The sequence below is a fragment of the Phyllostomus discolor genome, chromosome 4 (genome assembly GCF_004126475.2).
Source record: "Phyllostomus discolor isolate MPI-MPIP mPhyDis1 chromosome 4, mPhyDis1.pri.v3, whole genome shotgun sequence".
Classification (NCBI taxonomy): Eukaryota; Metazoa; Chordata; class Mammalia; order Chiroptera; family Phyllostomidae; genus Phyllostomus; species Phyllostomus discolor.
Window position 1 is genome coordinate 111,303,913 of NC_040906.2, and position 12,196 is coordinate 111,316,108.

Consider the following 12,196-nt stretch of genomic DNA (forward strand, 5'->3'; position numbering starts at 1 on the left):
AAATTCTTTTTTTTTTTCTCCCAGAGATATATCAGCTTGGAGATTTCTAGTTTTCCATTTATACAAAAAGTATAAAACAAGTGAACAAGTGTTCACTGTGTCTGGGTCAAATGAAGCGGCGCTTTTAGAGCTGAGTGTTGAGAGACTATTTAATAGCTTGTCGTGTTTACTTTTTTTACATGTGATATAAACCTGCTACTCTAGACTTCTGGGAATTTTATTTTGTTTTTGGCAGTAGTCAGAAGTTGGATGCTTAGCGATTCAGAAAGAAAGGAACAAGAGAGTAAGAAATATGATGTAAACTTCAGGGCTAAGTGGAAGAGATAACTCAGTGTCCTTTCTTTAAACTAGGGAAATACCTTTTTTTTTTTAAGATTTGATTTATTTACTTTTAGAGAGAGGGGAAGGAAGTAAGAAAGAAAGAGAGAAGTACACATGTGAAAGATGCATGGATTGGTTGCCTGTCATGTGCCTCCAACTGGGGACCTGGCCTGCAATCTAGGCATATGCCCTGACTGGGAATCGAACCAGTGACCCTTCTATTCTTAGGCTGTATCACCCAGTCCATTGAGTCACACCAGCCAGAGCAGGAAAATACCTTTTATTTTTAATGATTGTCATTTGTTGAGTACCCATGTACTACATATATAAGTACATTATTTTATTTAATCCACACTATTCTGAGAGGTAGAAATAAACCTCCTCCTGCATTTTACAGACAAGACCCCAAAAGATTAAACAATTTGCTTTTAGCAGTATGCCCAGTAAATAGCAAAGTCAAGATTTGAACCCAGATTCACCTCTAAAGCTCCATTGTACAACCTGCTAATTTAGGCATAAGAGTTAGAAAACTCTTAGGATTAATTCTGTGAATTTCTGGTGAGTTGGCATTAACTTTCTTGGCTCCTGCTTTCTTTTTCTGTACGATGAAAGGATTGAGCTGTATCTGTAAAGTTCTGGTTGTAAAATTCTGTGATTCTTGGGTTGTTTATTAAATTGAAGCAGAGAACGTATAGAGTTTCTACTGGTTCTCTTGCGTGCAGCCTGTTTGGTTTGTAATGAATACATTTAGCTTGAGGATTTTTCACATCATTGCCCTGTGGAGGTGCAGGAAAGTGGAACGATGGGTTTTAAAAGGTACATTGTGTCAACTGCAGATTTACAAAAGGGATTTGAAAGAACCCTGAGCATCAAGGAGTGTGGCAAGTATGGACTGGAGATTATGTGGGTGGGACCTGGTAATGACGTTTTTAAACAAAAACATTATTTAACCTTAAAGTTATTTTTATTTTGCCTGTGTGTGTGTGTCTGTCAGGAGGACTGGGGATTGTGCTAGATGTTACAATGATGATTCAGTTTCAGTTGTGTTAGGGTCTTTTACCATTTCCAGTTAAATGGTAGAGAGATAGGTATAGGAGGGACACAATGATTATTGACATAGGAGAGCTAATGAGATGACATGACATTAAAAAAGGAGCATCATTATGCAGTAATTTTATTATATTTATATACTCCCTTTTTCTCCAAAGGTGCTATGCAATAACATTGAGATAATAGGCCATTTAAAAATGTCAGAACACTGAAGAATAAAAAGTGGCTAAGAGAAATAAACAGAAAAGCAGTAGAGTAGAGGCTTTAGATCATGGATTGCCACAACAGGTAGTGATTCTCCCATGGCCCTCATCTTTGCTGCCATGGAAGTGGTGGAAGCTTGACATGGAGGCCTTTTCCTTGGCCAGACTAGTTAGTGTTCACCATTCCTACATCCTGTGGTTGTGATTGAAAACCATGGATTTTGGTGTCAGATGGGCCTGAATTTAAATCCTGATCCTGCTACTTACTAACTGTTAATTTTAACGGTTAGTAAATTGAAGCCAATTACCTCAATTTTTTCAGTCACAGTTTCTTTATCAATAAAGTGGTGTTAATTTTATCTCCCTTTTTAGGGTTGTCTCCAGGATTAAAGTAAATGAGTTATCTACCTAAAATGTTTAGTTTAGTGCCTAGCCACATGGTAAATGTAACATAAATGCTAGCTGTTCCGATGCTCAGAATATGTTAGAATGGTGGTTCTGATGAGGTCATAGAGTAGCAGTTTCTCTGTAGTTCAAAAGATGAAGCAATGCAGAGTTGTCAATATCTCCTATTCCTTCTCTGAACTGATACAGTAAAATATAATCTATACTTCATAGACTGGTATTAGATTTTTAAATGAAACATATAGATAATATACATAATAATTTTAACTCAACACCAGCTTTAAGAAACAAAAAATTACAGATAGATTTGAAGATGCCTCTTTTCTTCCTCCTCCAATAATCACTATCCTGAATTTGATATATCATCTCCATGCATATGTTTATATTGTTATTATGTATCCATAAACAATATATGGTACTTTCACATAACATTTTTTTATTTAATCTTTATTGTATTTTTTTCTAGTACCATTTAGTCCCCTTATACCCTTTTTCCCCCAGCAATCACCACCCCGTTGTCCATGTCCATGAGTCCTTTTTCCTCAATCCCTCTATCTTCTCTTTTCTTTTTGCTCAATAACCTCCACCCCGCTGCTGCAGTCATCCTACTTTTCATCTATGAGCCTGTCCCCATTTTCCTTCTTAGTTCAATGTGTTCATTAGATTCCACATATGAGTGAAATCATATGGTATTTGTCTTTCTCTGACTGGCTTATTTCACTTAGCATAATGTTCTCCAGGTCCATCCATACTGTCCCAAAGGGTAAAGTTTTCTTTTTTATGGCCAAATAGCATTCCATCATGTAAATGTCCCATACTTGTTTTATTCACTCATCTACTGACTCAGATGAGTCTACTGAGTCATCTATAAATAACACTGCAATGAACATAGAGGTGCATATGTTCTTTTGAGTTAATGTTTTGGGTTCTTTCAGATACATTCCCAGAAGTGGTATAGCTGGGATGAAAGGTAGATCCATTTTTAATTTTTTGCAGAATCTCCATACTGCTTTCCACGGTGGCTGCACCAGTTTTCATTCCCACTAACAGTGCAAAAGGGTTCCCCTTTCTGCACATCCTCATCAGCAGTTGTTTGTTGATTGATTGATGATAGCCATTCTGACTGGTGTGAGATTATATCTTAATTGTGGTTTTAATTTGCATTTCTCTGATAGTGACATTGAGCATCTTTTCATATGTCTGTTGGCCATCTCTGTGTCCTCTTTGTATGTCCTGATTAGATCCTCTAATCCCACATTGCTAAGAGTTTTTATCATAAATGGGTGCTGGATTTTATCAAGTGCTTTTTCTGCATCTATTGATATGATCATGTTTTGTTTATTCTTCATTTTGTTCAGGTGGTGTATCACATTTATTGATTTGCAAATGTACCAATCTTGCATTCCTGGAATAAATCCCCACTTGATCATGGTTTATGATCTTTCTGATGCATTGCTGTATTCAGATTGCTAATATTTTGTTGAGGATTTTAGTGTCTTATGTTAATCAGGGATATTGGCCTATAATTTTTTCTTTGTAGTGTCTCTATCTGGCTTTGAAATTAGGAAAATGCTGGCCTCATAAAATGAGTTTGGGAGCCTTCCCTCTTGTATTTTATGAAATAGTTTGAGAAGGAGAGGAATTAATTCTTCTCAGAATGTTTGGGAAAATTTACCTGTGAAGCCATCTGGTGCAGGGCTTGTGTGTTTGTTGGGAGTTTTTTGATTACTGCTTCAATTTTACTAGGTGTTCTTTTTTTTTTTTTTTTTAAATCATAAATGGGTGCTGGCTTTTATCATATGCTTATTCAGATTCTCTCCTTCCTGATTTAGTTTTGGAAGAATGCACGTTTCTAGGCATTTACCCACTTTTTCCAGATTGTCCAGTTTGTTCACATATAGTTGTTCATAATATTTCAGTACAACTTTTGTATTTCTTTGGTGTTGGTTGTTTTTTCTCCTCTTTCATTTCTGACTTTATTTATTTGAGTCCTCTCTCTCTTTTTTCTTGATGAGTCTGGCTAAAGGTTTGTTGATCTTGTTCATCTTTTCAAATAACTGACTCTTGGATTCATTGATCTTCTATGTCTTTTTTAGACTCTACTTTATTTATTTCTGGTCTGATCTTTATTATTTCCTTCCTTCTACTCACTTTGGGCTTTATTGTTCTTTTTTTCAGGTTCCTTTAAATGTAAAGTTAGATTGCTTATTTGAGCTTTTTCTTGCTTCTTGAGATAGGCCTGTAATGCTGTGAATTTTGCTCTTAGGACTGCTTCCCTGTGTTCCACCAATTTTGGGTTGTGTTCTCATTTTCATTTGTTTCAAGGTGTGTTTTGATTTCTTTTCTGATCTCATTGTTGACCTGTTCATTGTTTAATAACATGTAATTTAGCTTCTGTGTCTTTGTGTGTTTTTGAGTTTTCTTCCCTGATTGATTTCTAGTTTCATAGCATTGTGTTCAGAGAAGATGCTTGATAGGATTTCAATCTTCTTAAATTTATTGAGACTTTTTTTGAAGATTTTATTTATTTTTAGAGAGACGGAAAAGGAGGGAAAAAGAGAAAGAAACATCAGTGTGTGGTTGCCTCTCATGTGCCCCACACTGGGGACCAGGCCCACAACCCAGGCATGTGCCCTGACTGGGAATTGAACCAGCAACACTTTGTTTTGCAGTCTAGCGCTCAGTCCACTGAACCACACTAGCCAGGGTAATTTATTGAGACTTGTTTTGAGACTTATTGAGACTCAGTAAAGACTTGTTTTCTGTCCTAACATGTGGTCTATTCTAGAAAATGTTTCTTGTGCACTAAACAGTATGTATAGTCTGCTGCTTTGGGAAATAAACACTAAATTCATTTGACCTCATGTATCATTTAAGGCCACTGTCTCCTTGTTGATTTTTCTATCTGGAAGATCATCCATTGAAGTCAACCGTGTTAAAATCCCTGACTGTGACTGTATTTCTCTCTCTGTCTCCCCTTTATGTCCATCAAGATTGGCTTCTTATATTTATGTGCTCCTATGTTGGGTGCATAAATGCTTATTAGGCTTATATCCTCTTGTTGGATTTTCCCTTTATCATTACTTAGTGTCCTCCTTCATCCCTTACTATAGCCCTAGTTTTAAAGTCTATTTTGTCAGACATAACTATGCTATCTCAGCTTTTGTTTTTTCTTTTCCGTATGTAAGAAATATCTTTTTCCATCCCTTTACCTTTAGTCTGTGTCTATCTTTTGATCTGAAGTGGGTCTTTTGGAGGCAGCATATATTTGGATCTTCTTTTCTTCTATCCATTCACCTATGCTGTATTTTGGTTAGAACATTTAAGCCATTTATGTTAATGAGAATTATTGATAGATATATATTTAGTGCCATTTTATGGTTAGACTATTTTCTTTTTCTTTTTTAATACACTTTATTGATTATGCTGTTACAGTTGTCCCATTTTCCCCCTTCACTCCCTTCCGCCCTATACACTCCCTCCCACCCACATTCTCCCCCTTTAGTTCATGTCCATTGGTGATACATATAAGTTCTTTAGCTTCTACATTTCCTATACTATTCTTATCCTCCCCCTGTCTATTTTCAACCTACCATTTATGCTACTTATTCTCTGTACCTTTCCCCCCTCTTTCTCCATCCCACTGCCCTGTCAATAATCCTCCATGTGATCTCCATTTCTGTAGTTCTGTTCCTGTTCTAGTTGTTTGCTTAGTTTGCTTTTGTTTTGTTTTAGGTGTGGTTGTTAATACCTGTGAGTTTGTCATCATTTTACTGTTCATAGTTTTGGTCATCTTATTTTTCTTAGATAAATCCCTTTAACATTTCATATAATAAGGGCTTGGTGAGGATGAACTCCTTTAACTTGACCTTATCTGAGAGGGACTTTATTTGCCCTTCCATTCTAAATGCAAGCTTTGCTAGATAGAGCAATCTGGGATGTAGGTCCTTGCCTTTCATGTCTTGGAATACTTCCTTCCAGCCCCTTCTTGCCTGTAAGGTCTCTTTTGAGAAAATCAGCTGACAGTCTGATGGGCACTACCAGACTGTAGGTAACTCTTTCCTTTCCTCTTGTTGCTTTTAAGATTCTGTCTTTATCTTTAATCTCAGGTAATGTAATTATGATGTGCCTTGGTGTGTTCCTCCTTGGGTCCAACTTCTTTGGGACTGTCTGAGGTTCCTGGACTTCCTGGAAGTCTATTTCCTTTGCCAGATTGAGGAAGTTTTCCTTCATTATTTGTTCAAATAAGTTTTCCATTTGTTGCTCTTCCTTTTCTCCTTCCGGTACCCCTATAATTTGGATTTCGGTACATTTATACATGCCCTGGAAGTTCCTAAGCCTCTCCTCATTTTTAACCTCTCCTCAATTTTTTCTGAATTCTTGTTTCTTCATTCTTTTCTGGCTAGATATTTCTTTCTTGCTTCTGGTCCACATTGTTGATTGGAGTCCCAGTTTCCTTTCCATCACTATTGGTTCCCTGTACATTTTCCTTTATTTCACTTAGCACAGCCTTCATTTTTTCACCTAATTTGCGACCAAATCCAACCATTTCTGTGAGCATCCTGATTACCAGTGTTTTGAACTGTGCACCTAATAGGTTGGCTACCTCTTTGTCACTTAGTTGTATTTGTTTTGGAGCTTTCTGTTCTTGATCTGTTCTTTCATCTGGGCCATTTTTTGTCTCAGTGAACCAGTTCTGTTAGTAAGGGGTGGAGCCTTAGGTATTTGGCAGAGGGGAGCAGCCCCTATTAACTGTGTTGTGATGCTGTATGTGGGGAAGGGGTCCGAGAGGGAACAATGGTGCTTGCTCTGCTCCCTGCCAGATTTCAGTCACTTCCACTGCTACCTACAAGCAAATTGGGCCCTTCTGGTGCTGATTCCTGTGTGGGTGGGTCTGTGTACGTTCTAGGACGCTGTGGGCCTCTCCTGTGAGGCTGGGAGTTATCCTTCTGCCTCCTCAACCCCCACAGTGTTTTCAATCAGTTGTTTGAGAGTTTATTTCCACGCTCTGGGACCATGGGTTGTGTGATCTGTTTCACTTCCACTTGTTCCTCCCAGTTTATCTTCACGTGAATGTGGGACTACCCGCCCACTCCACCAGCTGCCTTGCCAGGTTCCCCAGCAGCTGCCTTGCTGCAGGTCTTCTCTGCCTGGATGTCCATTTCCACCCCTCCTACTGGTCTGGATAAATGTTTCTTCTTTAACTCCTTGGTTGTTGGATTTCCATATAGTTTGATTTTCTGTCAGTTCTAGTTTTTTGTTTTTAAATTGTTGTTGTCCTTCTTTTGGTTGTGTGAGGAGGCACAGTGTGTCTACCTTCACCTCCACCTTGGCCAGAAATCTGTTTTTCTTTTACTATCTCTTTCTCTCTTTCTTCTTCTTCTTAAAGCAAGCCCTTTAACATTTGCTGCCATACTGGTTTGGTGTTAACAAACTCCTTTAGCTTTTCCTTATCTGGGAAGCTCCTTATTTCTCCTTCAATTTTAAATGATAACCTTGCTGGGGGAAAGGAGCCTTTGTTGTAGGCTCTCGCTTTTCATCACCTTGAATATTACCCACCACTCCCTTCTGGCCGGAAATGTTTCTGTTGAGAAATCAGTCCACAGTCTAGTTGGTGCTTCCTTGTGTATAACTGCCTGCTTTTCTCTTGTGTCTTTTAGGATTCTTTCCTTGTCTTTAAGCCTTGTCATTTTAATTATGGTTTGTCTTGGTGTAGGCCACTTTGGGTCCAAATTTGGGACTCTGTATTTGTGGACTTGAATGTTTTATTACTTTACCAGATTAGGGAAGTTTTCTGTTATTATTTCTTCAAATAGGTTCTCCATCCCTTGCTCTCTGTCTTCTCCTTCTCGTATTCCACAGTTTTTTGGCAAAATATCAAATCACCCGGGTGACTCTGCCCCCCTACAGCCGAGATATGGTGCCCTCAAACTTCTGGCTTTTCCCCCAAATAAATTCACCTTTAAGAGGGAAGAGATTGCAGACCATCAGTGAGATTCAGGAAAATACAACAGGGCAGCCGTTGGCAATTGGGAGAACTGTGTGAGGTCCCAAGGTATCTTCTTTGAAGGGGACTGAGGCATCATTGTCCTCTGTAGTGTTTCTTGTATCCTGTATCTTCTTCAGTAAATGTCTCTATATTTCATATTACATGCCTAGATACTTTCTGGACAAACTTTGTATATCCTTCTGTAGCTTGCTTTTCTCCCTACATTGTTTTTTTTTTGAGATTTTTTCTGTTATATTTGTAGCTTTATTCACTTACTATAACTACCATAGAATGTTCTATTATATGATTGAATATACCATTTTAATCCATTCTTCAATCCAAAGAATGGATTAAAATGGACATTTTATTGGACATTACCTATAATTTTGAGTATTTTCATGTACTTCTCACCTTTACATCTCCCTTTCTCAATGTAAGAAGTAACCACTATCCTGAATTGTGTTGATATTTTAAAAAAGATTTTATCTATTTTTTAGAGAGAGGGGAAAGGAGGGAAGGAAACATTGATGTGAGAGAGAAACATCGATTGGTTGCCTCTCGCATGCATTCTGACTGGGGATTGAACCCACAACCCAGGCAGTTGCTCTGATAGGAAATCAAGCCTGTGACCTTTCACTTGGTGAGATGACACCTAACCAACAGAGCCACACTGATCAGGGCACTACCTATGGCTTTTTAATCATGTATTTTCTGGTACATTTTTATACACTAGTAAAATTTTCTTGTATCCTCATTTATGTTTTTAATATGTTTTGTAAACCACAGGGGACAAGACTTCATTTTTAATCTGAACTTTCTACCTTTTAACTGCTAAGTTCAGTGTGTTTGCGTTTATTACCGTTACTGGTGTGTCTATACTGGGATTTTATTATATGTTTTCTATTTACCCTGCTTCGTTTTCTGCAGTTTTTTAAAATCTTTTTACCTGTCTTTTGTTTCTTTGAGCAACTTTTCTGTATTTTTCCACTTTATATTGATTACCCCCAAAATTTCAATATGCATTTTGCTTTGCAAAGTCTTAATTAAAATCAGCATTCTACCTACCATTGTTCTAAAAAAGATGAGAACTTTGGAAAGTTTTCACTCTACTGAGTGTCTACCAATATTATATATTTTTAACCAGTATTTTACTTTCATTTGTTAATCACCCAAATTAGTCTTTATTATTGCTGCCGTTAGTTTCATTTTTATACTTTCATTATTTTCTAATACCCAAGGAGATTGTGAACTCCTTCATTAAACTAATTCCTTTACTTTTTCTTTTCAGATTTTCAAAAGAAACAACCAGATGATGATTCCACTCCAAGTACAAGTAACAGCCAATCAGATTTGTTTTCCGGAGAGACCACCAGTGACAACAACAATACCTCGATAACCACGCCAACTCTTAGTCCCAGCCAGCAGCCGCTTCCGACAGAACTGAATGTAACTTCACCAAGTAAAGAAGAGTGTAAGTACCCAGATCCTGTGAAGTGGTAGAGAAATCAGCCCAAGAATCCTATCGTGAGTTTCTTGGTAATGCCTCACCCAGCAAAAAAGATAGCAGCTTTTTTAATTCAAGAATAAATGTTTACATATAGGCCCAAGCCAGCACGTCAGAATAAATTTCATCCATTCCGTAGAGCTTAAGTTGATCTTAAAAGATAACCTTTTATGTTAACTGTGAAGATACACAAGATTTTGAACCAGTCTAGGGCAGTGGTTCTCAGCCCTGGCTGCAAACTAGAGTCAATTGGGGGGTTTTAAAACAGTTTCAGTTTTCATCAACATCCCCTAAGTCTAATTTAATCAGTCTGGATGGAGGCCCAGGAATCCGTCCTTTTTAACTCTTCAAAGGATTCTAAAGTGCAGCAGGTGTTGAGAACCACTGATCTAGGGAACTTACCCAATTTAGGAATCTCAGAGTGAAACCTTCTGTCACTCACTGAGCCTTGACTGTTTCTAGGCAATTAACTGAGATAATAACATGGCTTTAGCTCATAGAACATAGATAATTGAAGAGAGGAGGAAATGGTTTCTGCTACTCTTCTGTAAGTTCTCAGTGATAGAATTACTATCATTATGTATGTGATTTGGAAATCTGTTGTCCACTTAAGCTTTATAATGCTGTAACCATCTCCTTTAGGGCATAACTAGAACTGACAGTGTGTTGAAAATTACAGGAATGTTATGGCAGAGCAGTTTTTGCCTTTTGAAAGCTTTAGATACAAGTTGAAATTTGATGTTTCAAATTGAATGAATATCTAGAAATCCTTGGAATGTGGTAGGTTAGAATGTTCTGTCTACTAACTTTGAAAAGATTACCAGAGAAGGAATATTTATTCAAACTTATCATAAATCATGGTACTAGGCAAAATTGAAAATAGAAAAGTAAAGAAAGCCATGGTCTCTGTTCTCAAAGAATTTACTGTTTAGCAGGGGAAATTAAATATATTTGCTATTAAAGATCATCACTGTTAAAGAAGAATGTTAGCACTAGAGAAAGTGGTGTTAAAGACATTCTAGATAGAGTGGAGTTAGATATGGAGGAAAACTTCAGGGAGTTCTGCAATAGCAAGTGACCCCTTCATGACCATTTATGGGGGACAGGGCTGGAAAGGAGGATTATAATCAAGTCATAGAGGATTGAATGCCCAACTAAGATAATTGGATCTTGGACAATATGTTTTTGAGCAGAGAAAGTAATGTTACAGGTCTTCTGGAGAAATAACCTGGCAGTATTAAAAATGGGAAGGATTATATGAGAATAACATTGCAGAAAGAGACTTTATAATACTTGAACTTTGATTAGAGACCCAAGGAAAGGTGTAGAAATTATTTAAGAAGAGAAAAAAGATGAAAATTGTAGTGGTAATGTTAAGGCAGTAGGTTTGGTTTTGTTTCTAAAAATCTGTTTGGAGTCATATACTTATTGAGCTGATGAAAGCTATGGCCTCAGAAAAATACAGACCATTCATTTATACTTAATTTTGAATAAAATTTTTCTAAAGCTCACTGTGGCCATTAGGTTAAGAATGCCTTGTCTATGAGAAAGGTTGGAACTGGTCAGGATCTCATCTGATGGAACTTAGGTGATTGGACCCACGCACACACCAGGGATGGGCCACAGGAAACCAACTTCAGCAGCCAAAATATATATGAGACTGACAAACAATAGCTACCATTTATTGAGCACTTAATGTACAAGACATTACAATATATGTTTTGCACATTTTTTTCTTCCTCCTGACAACCAGTGACATAGACACTATCTTTATCTTCATTCTATAGAAAGGAAACGGGCACAAAGAGATCAAGGAATTTGCCTGTGGTTACAAGCTAGCGCATACCAGAAACAGGAATTCAAATTAGGCATTGGGCTTCAGATGAAAATGTTACTTTATTTTTTATGGCGTGTTTACTACATTCTAAACACTATTCTAAGCTCTTCACACATACTAACATTTCATTTTTACAATACCTTGTGAGGTAGGTGCTCGTATTCTCTCCATTTTTACAGATGAAGAAGTTATAGAGAGGTTCAGTAACTTCTGCTCAAAGTTACAGAGCTCCTGGTTTGTCGTATAGTTCAAGTTCCACCCCACTAGTCTGGCTTCAGAGCCTATGCTTTCAATAACTATAGCATATTGCCTCAACGTTATGAAAATGCTACAGACTCCAAACTGACAAGTGACATTGGGATTTGGTGATCATGAGATTGATTACCTAAAGAAACTATTTCAGAGCTTTGTATATTCATTTAGAGCCTTTGCTGAGAGCCTGCTATATTAAGCACCAGGTTATGGTGCTAGGACAGAAATGAATAAGAATTAGGTCTCTACTCACAAGGTCACCTTTGTGGACAATGCACATGCCTGTCCCTGAGGTTCTGGCTTGTTCCCCAAAACAGGGAGAACAAGGTAAAAGGGAGGCAGCAGCAATATCAGTGGTTCATCATTTGCAAAAACTTTCTCAGGTGGGTTTAGCATCTAGGTTGAAAATTATACTAGACTGAGGAGATGTGTGCCTGGTTTGTAGGTAGGGGGTATATGGATGAAGAAAGTAAAGGTTTTTCAGAGGTGTCAGAGCTGTCCGGGTGAATGCATTACAAGTTAAAATGATTGTCAAGGAGTAGTGAGGACTCAGGAGAGATTAGACAGCCTGACCCATTGACACCTTGCGAATTTCTTTGGCTGTGACCTACCTAGGAGAAGAAGGATGAAGGAAG

General features: G+C 37.6%; 1 protein-coding gene across 3 annotated transcripts in view; it reads left to right on the top strand.

Annotated features, from left to right (window-relative positions):
* ZFAND3 (zinc finger AN1-type containing 3) overlaps positions 1 to 12,196 on the top strand; it is a 331,480-nt gene that overhangs the window by 234,875 nt on the left and 84,409 nt on the right. For all 3 annotated transcript variants that reach the window (XM_036024062.1, XM_036024063.1, XM_028508535.2), the window contains exon 3: positions 9,257 to 9,439. In XM_036024062.1, coding sequence (XP_035879955.1) covers positions 9,257 to 9,439 — 183 coding nt within the window. The remainder of the gene's footprint in view (positions 1 to 9,256; positions 9,440 to 12,196) is intronic.